Below are 26,268 nucleotides of genomic sequence, written 5' to 3'. Positions count from 1 at the left end.
GAATAAAAACACATTTAGAATCAAATGCTGAAAAATTCTACTTTTCAGCACTGAAATGGATGCTGAAAAGTTGAACTTTTCAGCACTAGTTTTGAAAAGTAATACTTTTTGATTTAAGCGATTTATTGACAAAATACATGAATATTCGACTTATAATTTCACTCAATGGGTGTTTTTCAGAAATACAAAAAATGTTGTATAAAACTCGTTGCAAACCTTGATTTTTTCAGCACTTGTCGTATTAATCCAACTCGGTGAACCTCGTTGGATAAATGTACAACACGTGCTGAAAAAATCTTCTTTTTGCAACTTGTTACATAAACTACTATTGTAATCCGCCAAAGACAAAAACACGGCGCTTTTATGAGATTTTTTGATTTTTAAAGGTCATATTTGAAGGTGAGCCCACGATTTTTTTTCATTCAAATTGTTTATGAAAATAGCCTAAGATGTTACAAAAAGGCCCACGAAAAATGCAGGATGGAGCAACCCACCTAAATAAAAACAAAAAATCATCTACTGAAACTGTTTTATTTTTAAGTGGTCTGAATGTCAAATACGGGAATCAATTCTCTACAGCGGTTTTAAAAATAAAAATAAATGTTCAAAATTTTTTTTATGGTTTTTAACAATTTCTATATGACAGACTTGATTTTTCAGTCTTGTTAATATTTTGGAGACTTTTATGTAAAATTCCCGTATTCGGTTAGTGAAAATTTTGACAAACAGTTTCAGTAAATAATTTTTGTATTTTTTGAGTATTTGCTTCATCCTGCATTTTCGTTAGTCTTTTTGAAAAAAAAATTTAAACGTAAAAATCAAAAAATCTCATAAAAGCGGCGTGTTGTTTTCTTTCAGTGTATTTTTTCGCAAAACTTATCAAATTTCAGACAAGTTTGTCTTTGACCACGTTTTGATACGACGCAACGGCTTCGAGATATAGAAATGATTATACGATTTACGAATTACAAAAATGTTGAAAACACTTACACCCTTCGCAAATGTCATTATCGAGTAAAACAGGCTCCATATACACAAAAATAGCTTACATAAGCGTCGGATAACGTGTCTTTAAAGTTTCATTGAAATCGGAGAGGTACTACTGTTTTGGGTTGGAATTGCTCCTATAAAATTTAAATTTCTTTGAAATTACTCATGCTTATTTTTATGTTTGAAAACAATTATGATTAGTTTGATTTGAATCAAATAAGATACAGGCATTTTTAAATGAAAGTGCAGATAACAATATGCTATAGAGACTAAACTTACATTTCAGTTGTAATCATTTAGACTTAAAAGCAAGTTGGACGATACCAAACAAGGAATTTACGCTAATGATTCATACTATGATGGGAAAATCGTAGCACGTAGAGTTGTGTGCCCAGATCGTCATATACTGATTTAAGGCACGCTTCTTCGTATCAGGGTGGGAAAATCTTATCACTAGAGTGATAATGTAGGCGCGTTTTGGCAATAATTTTGGCACTCTGGATTCTCAAAGGTAAACAACGCTACAATTATTGGAAAGCGCTTAATAAATGAAAAAAAAAGTTTGATCAAAAGTAACTGTTTGATTTTGAACTAAACATGTTTATTTATAGCTTACACTTTCTACAATCATTTAACTGTAACTCTTCATCGTATTGCCATCCGGAGCTCAAGTGGCTCGCAATCCCCTAATCTAGATCGATCCTCGACACGACTCAGCTGACCGGTTCGCTGCTGGTAGAGAAGGGTACGTTGATAACGAGTCCTCTTTAGCCGAATCCCTGGCACTTATTTGGACTGTTATAAAACAACACAAGAGCGAGAATTCCCTAAGCTTGGCAGTAAGAGCAATGCGTGCAATGTGCGCGGTCTCGACGAACACGAACTGCTCTTCCCGATTTGATTGCCTACATTTTTTTACGATCGAACGAAAAAAAAGTGCCCAAAGGGGGGACTTGCGCTTAGCTATTAGATCAAGAGTGTCCTCAGTCGTGTTTGGGTTGTTCTACTGGACGGATCGGATTCCGAAGTGCTCCCTAGAGTGACCAACGGTGTGAAAGACTTTCTCGTGCGAGGTAGTGTTAGTGTGTGAAGAATCATAAAGTTAAAAAGGAAAAGAACGCATCTATTTGCACTTGAGGTGATTCTATGGGTTTTGATCGTTGTAAACTTTAAAGGATTCCCTTAGAAGAAGTGGCATTGCTTTATTACATGAAATATGCTGCCCCAGCTCGCATATATGCCCCATATGTTCAAACTCGTGTGCTCTTTCAGAAAAACCAAAAATATCCAGTCCTTTGTTCTAGAAATTCTAGAATCTACAGGAAATCCAGTTATTCCGCGAAAAATCAACACGTAACTTTATGTGTGGAACAAACCTACCTTGCGTTTGCGAACATGGGCAGTATGAATCTTTAAATTCATTCCTTTAATTTCTAACAATATTTTTGTGTATTTGTAACTGCTCCGTGTAATAGTTTTGATCAATTTCAACTGATGAGCAGAAAGACTGAAGCCACTTTCACAGACCGTATTTTCAAGAAATTAATTTCTCTGAATTTACTATTCTCCGAAATAGACCAAATTAAAAATATTAGTTGTTCTATTATTAAAATTGGTACTAGTATTTACGAATACTCAAAAGTAATCTAATAAGGCTAACTTGAAACTAATAATACTTTCCATATAATTTTCTCGAACAATGTATCTTTTTCATGAAAAAATATAGGAGCAGTTCTCTAGGATTTCGGTCATTCGATTTTTTTTGTATTTTTTAATCCGACTGAAACTTTTTTGGTGCCTTCGGTATGCCCAAAGAAGCCATTTTGCATCATTAGTTTGTCCATATAATTTTCCATACAAATTCGGCAGCTGTCCATACAAAAATGATGTATGAAAATTCAAAAATCTGTATCTTTTGAAGGAATTTTTGATCGATTTGGTGTCTTCGGAAAAGTTGTAGGTATGGATACGGACTACACTGGAAAAAATAATACACGGTAAAAAAATTTGGTGATTTTTTATTTAACTTTTATCACTAAAACTTGATTTACAAAAAACACTATTTTTAATTTTTTTATTTTTGATATGTTTTAGAAGGCATAAAATGCCAACTTTTCAGAAATTTCCAGGTTGTGCAAAAATCACTGACCGAGTTATGAATTTTTTAATCAATACTGATTTTTTAAAAAATCGAAATTTTGGTCGTAAAATTTTTCAACTTCATTTTTCGATGTAAAATCAAATTTGCAATCAAAAAGTACTTTACTAAAATTTTGATAAAGTGCACCGTTTTCAAGTTATAGCCATATTTAAGTGACTTTTTTGAAAATAGTCGCAGTTTTTCATTTTTTTAAATTAGTGCACATGTTTGCCCAGTTTTGAAAAAAATATTTTTGAAAAGCTGAGAAAATTCTCTATATTTTGCTTATTTGGACTTTGTTGATACGACCTTTAGTTGCTGAGATATTGCAATGCAAAGATTTAAAAACAGGAAAATTGATGTTTTCTAAGTTTCACCCAAACAACCCACCATTTTCTATCGTCAATATCTCAGCAACTAATGGTCCGATTTTCAATGTTAATATATGAAAATCAAGATCTCACAATCAAGACTAACATTTCACAAAGGCCAAACATTCAATATTACGCCCTTTTAAAATGTTTGTCTTGATTTGAAAATTCCAAAAATATTTTTTTCGAAAAGATCGGAAAATTTCACAATTGTTTCATATATTAACATTGAAAATCGGACCATTAGTTGCTGAGATATTGACGATAGAAAATGGTGGGTTGTTTGGGTGAAACTTAGAAAACATCAATTTTCCTGTTTTTAAACCTTTGCATTGCAATATCTCAGCAACTAAAGGTCGTATCAACATAGTCCGAATAAGCAAAATATAGAGAATTTTCTCAGCTTTTCAAAAATATTTTTTTCAAAACTGGGCAAACATGTGCACTAATTTAAAAAAATGAAAAACTGCGACTATTTTCAAAAAAGTCACTTAAATATGGCTATAACTTGAAAACGGTGCACTTTATCAAAATTTTAGTAAAGTACTTTTTGATTGCAAATTTGATTTTACATCGAAAAATGAAGTTGAAAAATTTTTACGACCAAAATTTCGATTTTTTGAAAAAATCAGTATTGATTAAAAAATTCATAACTCGGTCAGTGATTTTTTGCACAACCTGGAAATTTCTGAAAAGTTGGCATTTTATGTCTTCTAAAACATATCAAAAATAAAAAAATTAAAAATAGTGTTTTTTGTAAATCAAGTTTTAGTGATAAAAGTTAAATAAAAATCACCAAATTTTTTTACCGTGTATTATTTTTCCAGTGTAGTCCGTATCCATACCTACAACTTTGCCGAAGACACCAAATCGATCAAAAATTCCTTCAAAAGATACAGATTTTTGAATTTTCATACATCATTTTTGTATGGACAGCTGCCGAATTTGTATGGAAAATTATATGGACAAACTAATGATGCAAAATGGCTTCTTTGGGCATACCGAAGGCACCAAAAAAGTTTCAGCCGGATTAAAAAATACAAAAATTAAAATTGAAGAAAAAAGACCGATTTCGTAGAGAATTGCTCATAGGGGAATAATAGGTGCGGATTGTACTATACTTCATGTACAAAATATTAAAATAGCATTAACATTCACACTTATTTTTGCCGGAAAAGTAAGACTAGCTTGAGGATAAGTATTTGGTCAAATATATTGTTTAACGATTTAGGGTTAACATTGTATTACAGGATAGTTGAAGAAACAAAAAAATAGTTAAATCGTTCTTTCATACATTTTAATAAAAATGATATCAATTTTTTACTGAATAATATCGTTTAATTTCCAGAGCCAAGAAAAATCAAGGGAAACGGAAATTCAAAATTTATTGAAGATTGTTGGGAACCTGGTTCGAATGATGTTTTTCAAAGCAAAATTTTATAGGACTGCAATTTTAATAGAAAAAATAAGCGTGAGGATTAATTATGGCTTGACTGTTTGTAATAAATATATAACTCGAAAAAAATATATATTTTTTCAAATTGTATGTGTCGTACTTAAAACCGTTCAACAGGTTAGATAGTATTCCTTAGTATTATTTTATATTATTTTTATATCAAATGATTGGACTCTGTGATCAGTTGAGTTGAGTGAATTCAATTGAAATCTACATTTAACTGCAGAAATAATGTTTTTTTGAATGACTGTCTGACTGATTAAAAATCACATTCCAAGAACAAGTATTACTAACTTAGCTCTTGAACATGAATTTAGGTTTATCTATTACAGTCCAGACTCAATTATCCGAAGGCTTTGGCGAAATTTCACTTCGGATAATCAAAACTTCGGATAATCGAATCACAAATAATTTTTTTTTGTTGTCCTATTTTTGATTGTTGAGATTAAGTATGACTCCCCATTGCTCCAAAGTGATTTATATTTTTTGAATCCAAGATGGCGGCCAAAATGGCGGTGATGAAATATTGAGAAAAAAAAATGTTTTTTTTATTTTATTAGGCAATCAAACAGTCAAATTTGACTAAAATGGAGTGCAGAACTCAATTTTGATGTTTAAATTCAGAAAATAAAAAAAAATGGAAAAATTGTTCCTGATTCGATTATTCGAAGTCCCATACAAACCTTCGGATAATCGAACTTCGGATAATCGAGACTTCGGATAATCGAGACTTCGGATAATCGAGTCTGGACTGTATACGATAAGTTGCTTTTTGCAATTCCGTCGTGAAATTACTTACTTTTCCTGTCATTCTTGAACGACGAAATAGCCTACTTTTCTGTACCAAAAATAACAGAATCGAATAGCAACACTTTTCAAAATAAATGCTGCAAAGTTCTACTTTTCAGCACTCAAATGGGTGCTGAAAAGTTGAACTTTTCAGCGCTTGTTTCGAAAAGTAACACTTTTCATTTTTTTTTTTTATTTAAACAATTTATTGACAAAATACATGAAAATTTTACATAAAATTTCACTCAGTGTGTGTTTTTTGGAATTGCAAAAAATGTTGTATGAAACTCGTTGCAAAACTTGATTTTTTCAGCACTCTTCGTATTTATCCAACTCGGTGAACCTCGTTGGATAAATGTAAAACTCGTGCTGAAAAAATCCTCTTTTTGCAACTTTTTGCATAAACTACTATTACACAATCAGGCTCACATTTTCTTCATATATTTTACACCTATGGCAGCACCATTTGTGTATTTATTTCAAACTAAAATACCTCGACAACCTATTTAACGGAATCAACTGACTCTTCTTTCAATCCTAACAATAACCATTCAAACATTAATAATTTTGCTTATGATATTTGCTGATATCAATTAAAATGTTATCCAATACAAGCAATCAATAATGGCTAAATAATCCTGATTTTGCTCTTGCAAAAATGGATTAAAAAATCAACACCGGTTTGAAAAGCTGTTTTGTGAGCTGCTATGGATTATTTTCATTCCAATTTTTGCATAACGGTTGTGCAAGAGCTATTCCCAGGTTTGAATGCTTCAAACTTTCAGGTTATCTTCAATAATCCTTGAGATGAAATATTAAATAGAGCTGGTTAGGGACCATCCACAAACCACGTGGACACTTTTTTGGAATTCTCCACCCCCCCCCCCCCATCGTGGACAATTTCCATACAAATAAAATCTTTTTTGTATGGAGCGTGGACAATCGCCGAACCCCCTAAGTTGTCCACGTGGTTTATGGATGGTCCCTTAGTTTTATATGAACAGCAAATTAAAATTTATAAAATTAAGTTCTTTCATTCTATCTATTTTTTCAATTCATTTTCAAAACTTTGATGCCAAAGTGTTAAGAAAATGTATAGGATATACTTACTCTTACATAACTTATTTTAAAATGAATTTAACACAGCTTAAACAAATTACATGGTTAATTCTGCAAAATGTGATTCTGCGAAAAAGTTCTTTTTTTGTTGTCAAATGAAGGATTTGAATTTTCTTTGAAATTTTTCTGAAACTTATAATAGTTTTAGGTCCCAATAAGACTGATTCTGGAAGTAAGCTGATACAATTTAAAAAAAGTGTGAAATTTTACATCTAACAACTTAAAAAACAACACGCCTATTGTGGAAAATTTTACAAACATAGAAGTGACTATCACTCATTTTTCAGACTTAAATTGAATGACGAACAATTGGAATTATTTCACCATAATTTTGTCGAACTGTGGAGGCCACCCAAGAAGAAATAATGGTTGCATCAAACTTAAAATTAAATCAAACAATAAATAATCCGTCCAAGTAGATTAAACCCTTTCAAGAACCGACAGCATTATCAATTAAATTTGAATCCGTCCCACTAAATTTCAGTGCTGACAAAAAAGGGCTGACTTCTAACCTCTCAATGGTTTTGTCGTTCCATTCGGATGTAACGGAACGTTAATGTTAATGGCTGAGCTACTCTTTTCCAAGTGAAAAAATGAAAAATCAGTCGCTAAACGTAGATAGAAACCAACCACACTCATTCACAATTTTTGTTGAGCTTGACCAAACTGATACTACATATATTTTTCAGTAGACAAATAAACGCGATTTGAATGACAAATGAGTGATAGCAATAAAATGTTAAACCGCAATTACTTAAGCATGCACGAAGCCTTATCAAGAAACGCTTGTTACTGTAATACCCTTGAGAAAAAAATTGGTCAGGAAGAAGCAATGTTTAATTGCTACCGGGACATTCTCTCTATTGCACTTGAAATTTTTTTATCAGGAAATTGAGGCCCTTATCAGTGCTTCTTAGAAAAGGAATTCGGAAGGAAATGGGTTGGGGATTTCTATTTTGGTTATGACTTGAGATTAAATTTAATGTTGAATATTTCATAACATTGATCAAGCTGAAATGAAGAAACTTAAGATTGGTTTTATTAGATTGTTTGAATCAACAGACCGAATCTCAAAATGGACACCATCACCCCACCCGTGTCGCTGCTCAAACCGATGAACATCCCGGAGAAGATCATGATGGGCCCGGGACCATCGAACTGCTCGAAGCGCGTCCTGACGGCGCTCACCAACACCTCGCTGAGCAACTTCCACGCCGAGCTGTTCCAGGTGATTGACGAGGTCAAGGACGGCATCCGGTACGTGTTCCAGACGCGGAACCGCACGACCATGTGCATCAGCGGATCGGCCCACGCGGCCATGGAAGCGCTGCTGTGTAATCTGCTCGAGGAGGGCGAACGGGTGCTGATCGCCGTTAACGGAATTTGGGCGGAACGCGCCGTGGAGATGGCCACCCGGTACGGGGCGGACGTTCGGATTCTGGAGGGACCCGACGACAAACCGTTCCCATTGGCCGATTTGAAGAAGGCCATCGAACAGCACAAGCCCAAGTGTCTGTTTGTGACGCACGGCGATTCTTCGAGTGGACTGCTGCAGCCGTTGGAGGGATTGGGACGAGTCTGCCACGAGAATGACTGCCTGCTGTTGGTCGATGCCGTGGCCAGTTTGTGCGGAGTTCCGTTCTACATGGACAAGTGGGAGATTGACGGGGTTTATACTGGGTCGCAGAAGGTGCTGGGAGCTCCTCCGGGGATCACGCCGATCTCGATCAGCGATAAAGCATTGTAAGTTTAATTGATTTCTTCAACTATAGACTATAACTACAGAATTGAAATATTTTTCCAGAGCCGCTATCCGCGCCCGCAAAACCAAATCCAAGGTGTTCTACTGGGACCTGCTGCTGCTTGGCAACTACTGGGGCTGTTACGACGAGCAGAAGATGTACCACCACACCGTTTCGTCGAACCTGATCTTCGCCCTGCGGGAAGCGCTGGCCCAGATCGTTGAGGAAGGGCTCGACGCGCAAATCCAACGCCGCCAGGAATGTGCCCGCGCCCTGTACCGTGGCCTGTCCGAGATGGGGCTGGAGATCTTCATCAAGAACCCCAAGCATCGCCTGTCGACCGTCACCGGCATCATGATCCCCGAGGGTGTCACCTGGTGGAAGGTGTCCCAGTACGCGATGAAGAAGTAAGTAGTCTTTAGTAGAAGACTTCGTTCAAATCTAACAACTTTGCAATCAGTTTCAGCCTGGAGATTCAGGGTGGCCTGGGACCGACCTGGGAGAAGGCGTGGCGCGTTGGCATCATGGGCGAGTGCAGCACGCTCCAGAAGGTCAACTACTACCTGTACGCGTTTCGGGAGTCGCTGAAGGCGACTCACCCCGAGTACGAGTTTGTTGAGCTGAAGCACCAGAACGGTTATCACTAAGTTTGACAAAAACGTATTTTTTGTGTGTGTTTTGTCGAGATTTTTTTTCCCGTTTTGGTGAGCAAAAAATCAGCTTTTGCGTTCTAACTCTAGATTAAGACTACACGCGCCGACATGGGCGATAACGACCAGTGAGGCGAAGTAATTAGTCAGGGAACAAACTTCACAAATTAACAGAATGGATTATTTGTAACTTGATTATGATTATGCAGGCTGTTCGATTCGTTGATTCGAAATATTACACAATATTGCATGAGACAATAATCCTAATTAAAATATACCAATGGGTAATTCTCTACCAACTCACACGAAATCGGGAAAAGTTGCCCCGACCCCTCTTCGATTTGCGTGAAACTTTGTCCTAAGGGGTAACTTTTGTCCCTGATCACGAAACCGAGGTCCGTTTTTTGATATCTCGTGACGGAGGCGGTACGACCCTTCCATTTTTGAACATGCGAAAATGAGGTGTTTTTCAATAATTTGCAGCCTGAAACGGTGATGAGATAGAAATTTGGTGTCAAAGGGACTTTTATGTAAAATTAGACGCCCGATTTGATGGCGTACTCAGAATTCCGAAAAACGTATTTTTCATCGAAAAAACACTAAAAAGTTTTAAAATTCTCCCATTTTCCGTTACTCGACTGTAAAAATTTTGGAACATGTCATTTTATGGGAAATTTAATGTACTTTTCGAATCTACATTGTCCCAGAAGGGTCATTTTTCATTTAGAACAAAATTTTTCATTTTAAAATTTCGTGTTTTTCTAACTTTGCAGGGTTATTTTTTAGAGTGTAACAATGTTTTACAAAGTTGTAGAGCAGACAATTACAAAAATTTTGATATATAGACATAAGGGGTTTGCTTATAAACATCACGAGTTATCGCGATTTTACGAAAAAAAGTTTTGAAAAAGTTACTTTTTGCGTTTCTCTTTGTTTCGTCGTCCGTGTCTGTCGCGGGTGACCATGAACGGCCATGATCGATGACGACCAACTTTTTCAAAACTTTTTTTCGTAGAATCGCGATAACTCGTGATGTTTATTAGCAAACCCCTTATGTCTATAGATCAAAATTTTTGTAATTGTCTGCTCTACAACTTTGTACAACATTGTTACACTCTAAAAAATAACCCTGCAAAGTTAGAAAAAACACGAAATTTTAAAATGAAAAATTTTGTTCTAGATGAAAAAATGACCCTTCTGGGACAATGTAGATTCGAAAAGTACATTAAATTTCCCATAAAATGACATGTTCCAAAATTTTTTACAGTCGAGTAACGGAAAATGGGAGAATTTTTAAAACTTTTTTAGTGTTTTTTTCGATGAAAAATACGTTTTTTCGGAATTCTGAGTACGCCATCAAATCGGGCGTCTAATTTTACATAAAAGTCCCTTTGACACCAAATTTCTATCTCATCACCGTTTCAGGCTGCAAATTATTGAAAAACACCTCTTTTTTCACATGTTCAAAAATGGAAGGGGTCGTACCGCCCCTCCGTCACGAGATATCAAAAAACGGACCTCGGATTCGTGATCAGGGACAAAAGTTACCCCTTAGGACAAAGTTTCACGCAAATCGAAGAGGGGTCGGGGCAACTGCTGTGTGAGTTGGCGGAGAATTACCCCAATACAGTAATTTAAACATAAACACGTCTTTTATATTGTTGTTGAGAGTTCGGAAAAAAACAGATACCATTTTTTTGCAACTTCTTTTGTACCAAAAACTACATTTCATGATTTGTTTGTTTTTTTTATGTTCCATTGATGATTTAATCAAAACTAACTTAATCCACCTACGTGGTTGGTGCCTTCCTCGCTCTTTACCAATAAGTGGCGATTCGATGGGATTGGACACAAATTTCATCTAGTTTTGTCTCAAGATCCGCAATAAAAAAGTACATAAACATCACTTAAGTGGCCATAACATGAGACAGGGTTGCCAGATGTTTAATGTTTTGAACTCGTTGGAATGGTCTTTTGATTACCTATCCAACGGTGGGTCGGATAATGGACCCGGACATAGTTTAAATACATTTAAGTAAGATCCGGCCTCAAAAAAGAAGAATAGCACTTAAGTGTCCATAACTCAAGACAGGGTTGCAGATTCTCAATGTTTTGCATTCGTTAGAAAGGTCTTTGGAATACCTAACCAAAGATGTATAACATGGTGATATTTGAGTCAATTTCTGATGACTTATCTAACATACGGATAAAAACATAAACACATTTTTATACATAACTTTTGAACTACTCACACTCACACATACACACACAAACATTTGTTCAGTTTTCGATTCTGAGTCGATAGGTATACATGAAGGTGGGTCTACGAACTTTCTTAGAAAAGTTCATTTCTATAGCAGGATTATAGCCTTACCTCAGTCCCGAGCATGGGTAAATAACAAGGGAAATGCGTAATAATACCTTACTCTGGTATCAATACCAAATTTTGGTATTCATGGACCCTTTAAAATTTGTCATAAGGATTATGCAAGAGCAAAATGTGCTATCATACCAATTTAAGGTATTGTTTTGATATTGCAAAATTGCAGAATTTGTCAATGGTCGAACACCACATTTTGGTATTCTTTTGGTATTACAGTGTTTTATCAAATTCCTCTGAAACTATGACAGAATTTTGACCAATTTTGACAAAATAATTAATTTTTAGCTAAAATGATGTCTCAAAGCGAATGCTTTAATTGAAAACCGGAAATTTCAAACTTGATTTCAAACATTTTTGATATACCCCCTAAAGAAATGACTTGAATTTTTTTTTGGAATCTTCAAGAACTTCAAGCACAGGCCGTCAATGACAAATGCATTCGATGTGGTGAAGAATATCACTAAGAACAACATGGAATCATCAGGTGAGTAGATTTGGCTGTTGCATATGGATCATTTCCGTTTTTTCACTAACTGCAACTGTTGCACTAAAAATGGTATGAAAATACCAAATTTTGGTATTTCTTGTGCAAATACCAGCGACCACAATGTGCTCTTGGTTGCCCAGTAATAGATGGTAAAATACCATGAAATCATACCAAAATCATGTATGTGAAAGACCACAGAAATACCAAAATATGATTTTCCAAGGGCGCGGGAATACCTAAAAATAAAACCATGGCAATTTTTTATTTTTCCAGTGTTAAGCTTTATTAACTAAATTTTGGATCACAAAATAAATAAAGATACAATGAACGCCTTCCACTATTCACTTTTTTTTCTGCAACTTTGCTTGTTCTTCAGTGACTCGCGCAGACCGTGGAACCTTCAACTTCTCTGGAGATGAATCCGAACTTTTCTCTTCTGGTTTCTTAGTATTTTTAAACATGGACCGAAGACGTTTTTTTGGAAATCGACCTTCCCTGATCTGTTAAATCCAGAGAGTCATCGATTTCTTTGGGGACCGGTGCATCAGGAATTTCGGGACTTGAGCTGAAGGGCAGCTCCTCTAATGAACCTCTCTCCTCGATTGTGAACTCTGTAACCTACCGTTGATCACCTGATCGAGCAGATTATCCTTTGTCCGCGTTAACAGTCAGTTTGGCCATCCTGAATAAAGTCAGATTGAAATTCTCTTTACTACAATCTGTTAAATTCCACTACTCAAACAACACGCACACTATACAAAGATCGTCATAAGATTGTCCATAGCCAATTGTTGGACGATCAATCCTGGTAATCCCCTGGTGCACACGATCTCGGTTAAGGCATTCGAGAAGAAAGCACATCAAAACTGACTGATGGAAATTTGGTCACAATTGTGGACAAGAAGGCTGATCGAAGAATAAACAAGGTTTAGAATTGCGCGTCCACCCTAACGACGCTGGATCTCACTCTCTGAAGCTGATAACTCCTTATCGCCGAACACCAGTTGAGCAGCGAAAGTTGAGATTGAGCCCACGAGGGAGAAGCAGTAAAAGCGGACATCACACTAGCATCGCTAGTAGTTATCGGTTGAGCGTCAAGCAGACTAGTGTTGCTTTTGGCTGGAGGTCCACGAATCTCGCTGGAAGTGTGATCGAGTGATAAAAAGAAGAGTGCGCGTTCAAGAAGTCTGACCGATGTAAGGAGATCGTGGATTTTAGCAATTCTTTTGTTAATTATAATTTTTTGTTAACTAGAGCGTGATAAGCCCCTGAGGGCATGTGCTTGAGCTGCGGTACTGTGTAAGAACAGCCGTCTCGCCACAGTGGGCAGGTAATATTGGACTACTGCTTGGGGAAAATAGCTTCTAATGTGATAAACCCTGTTTAGTAAGAGCTGAGTCGAACATTGTGGAAAAACGAACTACGAGCGGATGAGGAAACTACTAACTGTTTTACGGAGGATTGCAATGCGGCGTTTTGAGTAGACGCACTGAACACTGAGATCGGTAAGCCAAGAACTCCACTTAAACGTCCAACTTGAAGATCGAGGGCTCATATTAGCATCTGGCATTGTCTAATCGAAACAATGTGCCGCCAGGCCTTCTCTTCTATTCTACTGCTAAATTTTCCATCATGGCTGACCAAGCTGTGGTGTGGTTGTGGAGTGCGATGGGGACATCCTGCCGACGGAAGCGGCGGGAATGCACCGGTTGGCCGGCGCAAGGATGCCGGTGGCCTACCAGGATTCTGCCCGGGCAGTTCACCGTTGGAGCAGCCGCCGTGGGATACTCTGACACTCACACAACACACTTAGGTTAGGCACGCCATCTAGTGGATAAGGACGCCAAATAGTTATTAATTCGCCAAATAGATGTAAGTACGTTTAAACAAGTCTCTCTGTGTTTTCTGTTTGTAAAAATTTGAATGTTTCTTTATTTGGGAGGGCTCGATTAGTAAAAATTGGTTCCATTGGAAACGAACCTTAGGTAGTTTGCTTCTCTGTGGTTTGGGGACGGGAAACCAATACCATTGCAACTCCTAAAACTTCTTTTGTACTGATCTCATGCGTGCTTCAGAAATGAGGAAGTGACAACTCTTCGACAACCTTCGCACAACCGAGGTCTTTCTCAAGCGCTGGGACTAAGGCTGAGGCGGGTTTGACGGTTGTCTGATGTTGTTGGATGGCTGGAAATTGATTTTTGTCCGAGATTTGTATCGCTTCTGCGTATGTACTAGGTCGTCCGCCTGCTGATTTCCGTTTTGGGCAATGAACCTTGATATGCTCGGTACTGCCACATGAGTAGCACTTGTTCGTTACTCCGTCGTAAACCACCTTCAGCTGGAAGTGCTGTACGTGGAGCTGGCATGGAATCTCTTTCGAGATCTCCATGTGCACCCCACGCACACCGTTCAGGATTGGGTATCCCGTGTCTGGACCGTACCGCTCCCGCACTGTCTGATGAATCTTCCCGTATTTTTCCAACACGCTGACCACGTGCTTATTCTCCACCTCGACTGGCAGTCCGAATAACCGAACATACCGGAAATTCCCTCGGCCCGTTGAAAATGAGACTTGAACCGTTTCACCACTGTCATACAGAAACGCCTCGCTGGATGGACATTCCAGCAATGCAGCCGTCAAGAGCTCCTCTGTTTTGAATTTCACATAGATACAGTGCTCGCGGGGTGCCCGGAACATGGCCACTAAAGATTTTGCGTGCCATCCACGCTTCTGGAAGAAGCCGAAGATTTCGCTGTCCGTTGGCATCTTGGAAGTTACTGTGAACTGCAATTTGATGCAGTTTGTGTGTACACTGGATGAGTCCATTGTGTGTGATCACTCAAGGCCACACAAAACAAAGCACTGCTGAACAATTGGAATCTGGATCTTTTGGCCAAGAGCAGATAAAAAACACGTCAACCACCGAAGACTTGAGAAGGCGAACGTATTCAAGCAATGTTCAAAAATCCAGAAGACCTCAACTTGGTATTGAAGTGGTTTTATTTTGTGGTATTATTTTACCTTTGGAATAACATGGATTGGTATTGTTGTGCACATACAAGACTTTGGTATGATTTCATGGTATTTTACCATCTATTACTGGGCAACCAAGGGCACATTTTGGTCCCTGTTATTTGCCCAAGTAATACAAAAAATTGGTATTCCCGTGTTATTTACCCCTGCTCGGGGTGAGGAAGGCAAAAGATTGAATCCTACAATTATCCTTTAAGACTCTGAATATTTTTAATATACTAAAGTACGTTATCATAAAACTTTATTCCATTTACGTGTAAGCTATTTTACTTTTTTATTTTTTTTTTATTTTGAGATCATATCCCAAAAATTCAACTGTTTCAAAACTCCGTTAAAATTTCGCTTTCAAAAAAATTTTAATCCGATTATCCAACGTTTCGATTCTCCGAAATTCGATTATCCGAAGGTTTGTAAGCAACTTCGGATAATTGAATCACGAACAAAAAAAATGTTTTTTTCGTTTTTTTTTTCTTTTTCTTCTTTTAAACATCAAATGCATTATTGGCTACCATCTTGAACTAAATTATTTTAAATCATTTTAGCGCAGTTTAGGGATCATACTCAATTAGACAACAAAACATTTTTTCTTGGTTCAATTATCCAAAGTTTTGATTATCCGAAGTGATCTTTTTCCGAGGACTTCGGATAAACGAGTCTTTGTTGTATTTGAAACCGCGTTGAGTCAGGAGTATTCAAAACCACCCAAAAAGCAAAAGTGAATTAAAACTATACTTTTAATTAAACTTAAAAAAAAGATTATTTATTTACCCAAAAACTCAATGGCTCTATGGTAAAATAGGGAATTATAACCAATAGTGAACACCCAAGTAGATGCATTTTTCACAAGTTTTTAATATTTTAAGCACCATTTCATAACTCATTGTACAGAACCATGATGTCTGAAGTCTTTTGAACAAGTCTGACTATTTTTTTATCAATTAATTTCTTAAATGCCATTTGAAAATATTTTGTTGCCAGTTTTGGAACTCCTTTTCCTGTAGTGATCACTGGTCCACTATAGAAAAGCCTTTATTTTTATATCAAATTTAACCGATGTAGATGTGGCTAAAAAAAAGAACGTTCTCCTCAAAGAGCCGGTTCACTTAAAAGAGCGACGATCTATGGATCACAAAAAAGGTTATTTTATGAAACTCCGGTCTTTCGAACGAACCGTTTGAGGATAAAAAGATGTTAAAACTTGTGTTTTTTTGATTCAATGAATTTCCAACAAATTGTACTATGGCTTTATCCATAAACTACGTCACGCTAAAATCAGTCAAAATTTAAATTTTAAATTTTTGTGGAATTCTAATGTACACCACAACAAAAAGTTTTTTTTTTCGGCGAATAAAAAAATCTCTTCAATACATGGATATTTTGGAGACTAATGATTACAAAACAACTGGGCAGGTTCAAAATAAATTTTAAAACACTTTTTTCATCGAAATGTTGAGACCATGGCTTGTTTTTAATTTATTTATATTTTTTATTTTTTTTGCACCACAACCCCCCCCCCCCCCTTCCCCTCCCATTGACCAGAGTCGAGGGACATAAAGTTTTTAAAAAGTATTTGCAACGGCTTAATTTATTCAAAAATCTAAGCGTAAAGCATATGAGCACATGAGTGAGGGGAACACAGCGACTCCTGAAAATGAGCGGTTTTGCCCACCTCTAAACCGATATTTGTTGTTTTGATGCATGGTGTGGATAAAATTAAATAAAGAAGGACTTTTGCTCACTTTTCATTGTAAACATTTATGTTTTGTAAAAAATGGTTTAAACAACATCAAAAACGAACAAACTGTTGATCAATTTTTTCCCAAAAACGATTAAAGAAAACGTATCGAAAACAATTGTAAACATTTTTATAGAATAAAAACGGAAATTTTGATGCTAAATTTGAATAGCTTTGTTTAAACGTGCTGATAAAACCATGCAATTTTATTTAAAAAAAAATGTTATTGATTTATATTTCAGTGGCCATGGCTGAATTTCGAGCTGAGCTCGAGAAGTTTGCTTGAGAGCTATGGTTTCCAAGTAAAGAATCCAAAAAGAATGAAAACATTAGAAGCAGTTACTCTAACACCATTAACTTTTATCATACCGGCTACAGTACTATTATGTTCTAACAATAGCTGTTTCGAACCATCCTAATCGTATGACGAATAGATACCGTTCATTAAATTGTAGGAAAAAAAATCAACCATTCGAATATGTCAAGATAAGTGTAACAATTCGGGAAATAGTCCCATTTTAATTTTGTTATATGGTCGTGACATTATATCAACAATATCACAAATGGTAACCATACCAGAAATAATTTTCTTATGATTTCGACAGTTTCACCTTTGGTATTTGATTATGCGGGTTCCGAGCAAGCACCCAGCTACAGTAAACCCGGAACGAACTAGCCCTACAAAAGACGCCATAACGCCGCGTACAGTGACACTCCATAACGCATCGCCCAAGCGGCCATTCCCTCGTTTTGACAGCGAACGCACTGACAATCCTCTGACATTCGGCGTCCTCTTTCTCCTCCTCTTCGCCTAGGTTGCGGCGTTGACAACTCGTCACCACGTAGCCCGTACAGCTCGGATTTGTTGTTGCTCTTCGCGTCCTCCCTCCTCCACCTCAAGGCACCTCTTTACGTAGTTGTGTCAGTACAAGCAAGAAGACAGAGCATTCCCCAGTCATCCGTCCAGTCCAGTGTGTGGTGTATGTCTAGCCGCAGTAGGCCAGGAGAAGAAGCTGAACTTGAGTGGGACGTGTTTTTTTTTCGCGAACCATTCATCTGGACCACGGGATAATAACAACTTATTAAGTAGGCGACGTAGCAACATTCGAGCTCTACGTCAAGGTCTCAGCAGCCGGTGAAAGGAGGTGTCCTTTTTCGGTCGAAATTCCAAAATCGGTTGGCAGTACGCTGGGAGATGTCCTACGTGTAACTTGGACGGAAGAGTTCGTGTTTGCTTTGAGAAGAGAAGAAAAGCCTGTATCCGGAGAAGACACTCCGAAGTCCCGTGACTAGTAACCGCAAGCAGAAGGGTAGCCTGAAAACAGCCACGCAATGGCCATCAAGCCGGGTATGGGACGAAAGTCTTCCAACAAGAATCCACCCTTTCTGAGCCATGAGTTCGTCATCCAGAACCATGCCGACATCGTGTCCTGCTTCGCGATGGTCTTCGTCGTCGGGCTGATGCTGCAGGTAAGACCTGGTCAAGGCCTCATGGGTTCCAAAACTCCGAAAACAGGTCAGGTCTTCGATAATATTTGCGAGGTTCAGATGTTGAGATTTTGCCACGTAGCGGCTACCAACGAGAGTGGCTGGCAGAGAGGAAGGTAGAGAGCTCTCGTTCACTCGTTCACGGCAGTGGCGGGATAGACAGAGATAGCAAGTGCGCATGGTGGTGGCTCAACCTAACCTGGTGTGTGGTGAATGGCAGAGCCTGCTGCTGCAGTGCAGCATAAAAATATAAATATGTATCGTGGCATGCTGGAAGCAATACATCATACGAAGATGCAATGCAGCATTGCACAAGACATTGCACCTAATCACAGTGCGTTCGAAATGCGTGCAAGTGTCGGACGAAATCTCAAGATAAAACGACTTTTTCATAGGTTTGTGGAATAGTTTTCTGTTATGCTGACTGGATAAGAAGACACATTTTGTTAAACATAGTGGTTTACCTTCCTAAGGCATTTTTTTAATTTGCAAAAAATGTCATTTTGGGTGACCTGGGGCCTCCCGAGGGCGCTATAGCATCTTCATGAAGGCGCCGCACAAATCAACAACTTAACAAATTTGCAAAATGCTAAGTTTCTCTTGGACTCTGCTGAGGTCGCCAAATTGTTTAACCCTCTCCCGCCCATGGTTACTCCAGAGCACCAAAACTTTGAACTCAATTATCTCGGAACTGGCACAACTTTTCATGATGCTTCAAATTGCTGGTGTTCATGTAGAATGTATACTAACATCTCCCCATATTTCATCAAATTTGGTTAAGCACAAGCAAAGTTACAGTGTGAAATGTAAACAAAAATGGGCCAATTTTCGGGAAATAAATAAGACCTGTTTTCGAAAGCCTGTAAAAATTACCAAACACAAAATTTTATGAAACAAAAAATGTTTTGCTATCATTTGAACCTTGGACAAGAACCCCTGTGAATAACATTGTGAGTTTGGACCGGTTTTAAGTGTTTCTCAACCTTTTTCATTTGGTGCACCAGAGCACCACCTAGGCATATGAGCAACTAAATATTCAGGAGCACTTTTTTCTAAATTACAGAAAAAGCTTATTTTTATCAAAACAAAAGTTTATAAACGTTTTGACTATTCATAAACAAGACAAAACATTGTTATTAGACCGATAGTTTTATTATTTTCCTCATTTTTCATGAAAATGGTTGTTTGTGGGTTTTGAATGAGCCAATCAAAGAAACCTGAAAATGAAGAGATTTTAGAATTTGTTGTTAATACTTCAGTTTTATTATTTTCCTCATTTTTCATGAAAATGGTTGTTTGTGGGTTTTGAATGAGCCAATCAAAGAAACCTGAAAATGAAGAGATTTTAGAATTTGTTGTTAATACTTCAGAAATATGGTCTTACAGCAAAGAATAAGTAGTTTTTAACACATTTCGAAGCGTTTTCAAACAAATGAATAGATTTGAAGAAAACGAGATTTTGCGGTTTGAAAAAAGTTGCTCATCTTCCTGATGGTGCTCTGGTGCACCACTTCAAATTCAACTTTTTCGCACCAATTCGATGATTGTGGGTCAAAGTAAAGTATTTCCTGCATTATTCTACCAAAATTAAACCATTTACTATTTTTACAATAAGCAAACAGCTCTGGGCGTTAGAGGGTTAACACAGAAAAAAAATCAATTCCCGAAACCGTGAATTGTATTCATAAATTTGAGATCCACGAAGTAATATATTCATGAGAATAATTAATTTGCACTATAAACGTGAATATATTACTTCGTGGATCTCAAACTCATGAACCCAATTCACAATTTCGTGAATTATTGACATTTTTCCGTCACGTGGGCGAGTTAAATATGTTAATTAATTTTTTAACTGGTTAGTCGGCGACTAATCTCGACTAACCTAGAGCTCAGCCCTGGTTCCCAATAGCTGGGCCAAATCCAACATTCAAACGACAAGATGCAAAAGTTTTGGTATTATTACTCTGACTAGCTACACTGTATTATTATGGCTACCTCGAGAACTCTTCTCCAAGTTCTCCAAAGAAATGGAAACCTGCACTGATTTACCAGGATGATGAAGATTTCACACGCGCAGAAACGAAAGCGAATAGACAGTAGTCCTTATCAGAAGAATGTGATAACTGTATTTAATAGAGATAGGAATGATCACTACATTTGTATTTTTCCAACAAGGCCACCAACTCGCTGGCCAGCATCTTCATCGCGCTGCACCACAACGTGACCGGTGCCGATCCGAGCCACGAGAACCCCAAGGGCGAGCCCTTCAGCTACACCTCCGGCTGGAAGGATGGCTGCGCGGTGTTCTTCTACACGCTGATCTGCATCATCATGCACGCGATCCTGCAGGAGTACGCGCTGGATGTGAGTTTGAGGAAATTTTTACGCGAAGAATTGAGACTGACGAATTTTTTTTGTGATCCCTCCCAGAAAATCTCCAAGAAGCTGCACCTGTCCAAGTTCAAGCTGTCCCGCTTCAACGAGTCCGGCCAGCTGGTGGTGTTCTACGCGATGTCCTTCCTGTGGGGCTTCGACGTGATCGTGCGCGAGCAGTACCTCGGCAACATGGCCAAGCTGTGGGAGAACTTCCCGGAGCACCCGATGGTGTTCCTGCACAAGCTGTTCTTCATCATCCAGCTGGCGTACTACCTGCACATGCTGCCCGAGCTGTACTTCCAGAAGGTCAAGAAGGACGAGCAGCGGGCCAAGATCGAGCACGCGCTCGGTGGCTTCTTCCTGATCGCCACCGCTTACTTCATGGGGTGAGTCCTGTACTTAACACACCTCCAAGAACCGTGGCATTAACGACTTTTGCCTCTACTTGCACAGATTCCAACGCATCGCCCTGGTCCTGCTGACCCTGCACTACTTCTGCGAATTTATCGGACACGCTTTCCAGCTGGTTAACATCTTCGACAAGGAGGAGAAGTTTGTGCGACGTAAGTATTGCACAAGCGGGGTTACTTTCACTCTTTGTTACGTAGGGTTATTAATTTCGGTATCGCACCGTTTCAATTTTATGAGCGTTCCTTTTCATTGATTTTGGGCGGAAACGCACGTGGCATGATCGATTTTGCTACAAATTTAACAATTTATAGTTGATTTTAAAAATCAAACTTTTAAGTTTGGTAAATAAGGAAATGATTTTTTGTAAAAAAATAATTTTAACTGTAATTTTTCACGTGAAACTTTTTTTTTCTTTGATGCTAATTTAATTTCAAATTTGTTGTTGAGAAGCTTAGGTTGATTATCAAAAACACAGAGACAAATTACGAAATAACTCACAGAAAATAATCAGAAAATAGGGATCTTCGATATCGTTATTGAAAGCACATGTTTTTTTTTTTTGTTTCGTAATTTTCCGCAAGGCCAGTGCAAATATTTTTCAAAGTTATATCGATTTCATGCGATTTTCAGTGTTCATATGACAAATTTTGAGGAATTTTCTGAGCTCTTCGAAAAAATATGTACCGTATACTGGGGTCAACCGGGACACATGGGGCGAATTGGGACAGCAGTTTTAACCATGTTGGGCACAATATTTTGATTTTTCTGGCTGGTTTCGGTTAGAACAGACTCAGACCAACAAAATGTGTGTACTCATTTCCAAATTTAAAAGCTTTAAGTGCTCTAAACACTGCTGTCCCTATTCAGACTGTAGTCCCGATTCGCCCCAGATTACGATACAGAGATGGTTGGACATGGTGCTAGTCAAAGCAAACCTAAAAAGTATAGTTTTGCAAAATTTGCACAAAAATGCTTGTAACTTAAAAACTATACACTAAATAAAAACGTTACTTAATCCACCTTAAGGTGGTTGGTGCCTTCCTCGCTTTCCTGTTGTATTTTAGGTTGTATTTACAAATTAATTTAAGAGTTTTTTTATGTTTTTTTTTTTCATATTTTTTTATAATTATTGATTTTACTTGAACACAAATTTTCAATTTTTTTTTACCAGCTCTCCAAAATAAAGGAGAAAAGTCTCATAAGTTATATATTTCAGTAGAAAGTTCGTGTAAATCTTTGTCGAGACAAAATGATGCAGCAACATAATTAATACAGAAGTTTTCCAGAAGAGACGTAGACACTGCTTAAGCAATGTGGCAACCGGGCGATACGCATACAAGGGTGTGTGACTGCCAATCCCCCGCGTGGTCAGACCAAAATCCCAACGCACTCTCGCGCGTAAGCAAAAAGACCCGGCCTTTTAGGTTATGCAAAAATCACCCTTTTTTGTAGCTACAAAAAAACTTTTTCTTGGCATAACTTTAAAAGTACTACACTAAACAGAATAAAATTTAATAGGGTCTTAGGGGACCCCAAAACGAACAGAATAAGGCGAATCCGGCCAAAATCGGTTCAGCCAGTTCTGAGATAATCGTGTGGAAAAAAATCATGTCTACACACATCCCCACAGACATTTGTTCAGAATTTGATTCTGAGTCGATAGGTATACGTGAAGGTATATCTAGGAGTCGTATTTAAGAAGTTCATTTTTCGAGTGATTATCAAAAAATGAAAAAATCCCGAATTTCATCCAAATCGGACCACCCCCTCCATTTTTATACCCTCCCAAAAAATCGACTTTTTGGCGATTTTTGAGTGAAACCCCTATTTTCAAACGACGATAACTCAGGAACCACAAATCTTAGAGGGTCGGTCTTAGACTCAATTTTGAAGGAAATTGGACGTAGAATCTATTTCCGTCACCAAAATTTGAATTTAAATATGTTTTCTACCTGTATTGCGCAATTGAAAACTTTAAATGGCCGTATCTCAAAACAGTCCTATTTATTTTTTTAATTTGATCTCACCATCGTATTCCCCGGCCAATTTTACATAAGATTCACTTATCGACAGAAAGGAATATGTTTCGTTCCAGAGATATTGAACTATAAAGTTTTGAGTATTTGAGATTACCTACATTTCTTTCCAAGGGGACCATAGTTGATCCAACGTAAAATGTTGTCTTGTCGTTTTTTTTTTATTTTGTTTACACTAAAATGACAAAAAGGTGATCACAAATAGTTTTTAATCGTGTTTTTTACAGCTGTACATAAAAATTTCCAAAGGGCTTCAGGACTCAATTGAATTGAATAAATCAAATTTAGTCCAAAAATTAAGCTTAAATTGCTGATATTACAACGCTTATTTTTATCAGCATAATGATTTCTTTGCAGGACCACAAAGGGTTCAGGCTTTTTTAATAAATTTTGAAAAATGAACTTCGCGGCCTTTCTCGACAGAAAGTATCTTGCTCTTTCCAAGAGAACATAGTTGAACTGAGGTAAAATGTTGTCTTTTCAAATTTATTTTTTTGATTCGAATAAAAAAATATCAGAAAAAGCAAATTAAGCATGTTTCAATAGCGTTTTTTATTGTTAATGTTTCATTTGAAAAATAAATAATAAAATTTATGTTTAACTAAGTAGCATGATTCTTCAAATGTTTGAATTTACTTAGAAGATTGTTCTACTAGAAATGCCTATGATCTGAAAAAAGTGATTTATGTTTTATTAAAAACTAATTTGAGCTGTACTTAATGTGAAACTGTCCAACGAGTCCATAAATGCAGTCCGTTATCCAATGTAAACTAATTTTTATTGAGAAAAACATGACACTTTGAGAGCTGGGTGATGTATAGAGAGAATGCGTAACGTTATTTTCGAATGCTCCCACTTTGTTTACATCTACAAAGTAAGAGGCTGTTCAAGCACAAGCATGACTTTCTTACTGGAAAATGAGCTGTTTTATAATCAGTAGTATGTGTTTATTTTTTTCTAATATTTTACATATTTTGCTGGAAAATTGTGTGTGTTTTCAAACATCGATTGGTTAAAAAAGGTTTTTATTTTGTGCGGCGAGAGTGTCATTCTGAGATGTTGCAGATAAATTCTCTGGTTGATTTTGGAATCCTGCAGCTCTTTCTGGTACAGCGAAAAAACATCGCTAATTCTAGCGAAACTGATCCAACAAACAGAGAAGATTTTCAGTAAACCAGGTTTTCAAACGGAATCAAACAATAAAGACAACTTCTGGATGAATAAAACCACATCGACTCCATAAACAACTTGTATTCATAATTATAAAAAATGACGATCTCGCCTGTAATTTTCTTAAGATTTCTTGATTTAAACTCCAGGTCCTTAAAAGCCACACATTTTACATTCTTGCAAAAAAAAAACCAAACAATTTTTAATGATCGAAATATACCCATTTTAATCACACTAAGCCGTTCGACCAATTCTCATCACTTTTGCCGTTTCTGCTATTAAATCAACATTTTCAGATTTTTCAACAATGGAGAGTTGCTTGCTCACTTTTATTTTAGCTATTTATTACTTTGAAACAGTCAAAAACACTTTATATAAGCTGTAATTCATGATCAAAGTGCTGATAGGCCGATAATAGAAATAGGCTGAGAAAGGGTATAGTTCCCCTAATACTCTCTACTTTTGGCGAACAGTAAATTGGTTCCACTTTGACAGTTCAAAATTGAGGGCGTTTTGCTAACAACTATTCAGCACCCAGGTTGTTAACAGTTTACATTAATGTTTTGAATTTATGCTTTAGTGGTGATAATGAAAATTAATTCCATCTTCTTATCTCCCCTTCCCCAACAGTGCGCCTGGTCCACAACGTCGTCTTCATCCTGACCCGCTTCGCCACGATGGTGCTGGCGTTCCTGACGCTGTTCTACGGCATCGAAAACATCTCCCAGACCAAGCGCAGCTTCATGCTGGCCACCGTCTTCGGACTGCAGGGCTACCTGATCTTCGACTTTATCTCCAACGTGCTCAAGTCGAAGCGCGAAACGGCCGCCGACCAGCCGGCCAAATCGACGACCCTCGCCGCCCCCACGACCAAGGGAGAAAAGACCAAGAAGGAGCGCAAGAAGGAAAGTGACCTGCCCGAGGCCGACCAGAACGCGCAGTCCTCGCCGGTGGCCACCAGCGGAAAGGCCTCCCGGAAGGCCAAGGTCAAGTAAACTTGGCGCCGCGTTCCTTTTTCATTATTTTCCCCTGGTTCGTTTATTTCCATCCATCATCTATTTTTTTGAGCAGAGAAACAGAGTGAAAAAAGTAACATCATGCAAAAAGAAAACATGTTGAAGTTAGGAACATGAGAGAGAATAAAAAAGCAGAAACAGCGTAAAACTAAAAGTATTCGCAGCAAAAAAACGGTTGAAACAACTGAAGAAAAATAAGCAGAGCAAATGTTAAACTGCCATCATTTTGGTTTAGTTTTTAAAACGAGATCGGTTCGACAATTGGCTAATTTGACGTGTTTTTTTTTTCATTAAATAAAATTGTGTAAAAGCCGAACAAACATGCTCAAAAAATCAGGGAAAAGTTCTCTTTTCCTCAAACAACGCAACGCAGAGATAATTTTGTTCCATCCCTCCCACCCAGTATAACAGTTTTTCCCCTCGCCCACGCTGAAAAGAAGTATTTGCGAGTGTCCTTCCGGTGAGTCCCCCCGTGAGAGAGAGAGAGATAAAGAGAATGCGAAAGTGACGGTACGTGTTTTATGAACGGACCCGTGCAAGTGCAAGCTATTTTGAATGGGTTGTTTTTTATATGCATTTACACACCACAAACTTGCGCTGAGAAGGGGGAGAGTTGTAAAAATGCAATTTAAGTAAAGCAGGAAAAGTGCAGTGCGAATTGAAGAGTTAGCAGCAAACAAGCAAAAGATTTATAGATTTTTTTCTGTAAGAGACTTTATACTGAGTTTATTTTTCCTTTATATGCATGAAAACACACACACAGACAAAGACACGTGAGTTGAGTTTGAAAAACCAGATCAGAGTATACACTTATTTTTTGTATGTTCTAATGCAATAACTGAATAAAAAACTGACACAAATTCTAATTAAAC

General features: G+C 37.5%; 2 protein-coding genes and 1 long non-coding RNA gene across 6 annotated transcripts; all 3 read left to right on the top strand.

Annotated features, from left to right (window-relative positions):
- The first annotated feature begins 1,856 nt into the window (after positions 1 to 1,856).
- LOC6034710 (serine--pyruvate aminotransferase) lies at positions 1,857 to 9,533 on the top strand. Of its 4 annotated transcripts, none has more exons than XM_038257287.1 (4): positions 1,857 to 2,063; positions 7,928 to 8,608; positions 8,670 to 9,014; positions 9,068 to 9,533. In XM_038257287.1, the coding sequence occupies exons 2-4, from the start codon at positions 7,941 to 7,943 to the stop codon at positions 9,252 to 9,254; spliced, it is 1,200 nt and encodes a 399-aa protein (XP_038113215.1). In that variant the 5' UTR covers positions 1,857 to 2,063; positions 7,928 to 7,940; the 3' UTR covers positions 9,255 to 9,533. The 4 variants fall into 4 exon arrangements, with proteins under 4 accessions (XP_038113215.1, XP_038113210.1, XP_038113211.1 ...); XM_038257282.1 differs by having other exon boundaries at positions 7,911 to 8,608; XM_038257283.1 differs by having other exon boundaries at positions 1,857 to 2,128.
- Positions 9,534 to 13,219: 3,686 nt separating this feature from the next.
- On the top strand, positions 13,220 to 13,820 carry LOC119767319. Its single transcript, XR_005277452.1, has 4 exons — positions 13,220 to 13,323; positions 13,382 to 13,457; positions 13,515 to 13,632; positions 13,725 to 13,820. It is a non-coding gene; the product is annotated as an uncharacterized LOC119767319 (long non-coding RNA).
- A 3,901-nt stretch (positions 13,821 to 17,721) lies between these two features.
- On the top strand, positions 17,722 to 26,267 carry LOC6034709 (translocating chain-associated membrane protein 1). The gene is made up of 5 exons (XM_001844938.2): positions 17,722 to 18,366; positions 20,563 to 20,751; positions 20,818 to 21,149; positions 21,217 to 21,326; positions 25,011 to 26,267. The coding sequence occupies exons 1-5, from the start codon at positions 18,229 to 18,231 to the stop codon at positions 25,373 to 25,375; spliced, it is 1,134 nt and encodes a 377-aa protein (XP_001844990.1). The 5' UTR covers positions 17,722 to 18,228; the 3' UTR covers positions 25,376 to 26,267.
- Position 26,268: the final 1 nt, after the last annotated feature.

Source organism: Culex quinquefasciatus, chromosome 2 (assembly GCF_015732765.1).
Source record: "Culex quinquefasciatus strain JHB chromosome 2, VPISU_Cqui_1.0_pri_paternal, whole genome shotgun sequence".
Taxonomy (NCBI): Eukaryota; Metazoa; Arthropoda; class Insecta; order Diptera; family Culicidae; genus Culex; species Culex quinquefasciatus.
The sequence above is the reverse complement of the archived record's forward strand: the minus strand, read 5'-3'. Positions and strand labels throughout refer to the sequence as shown.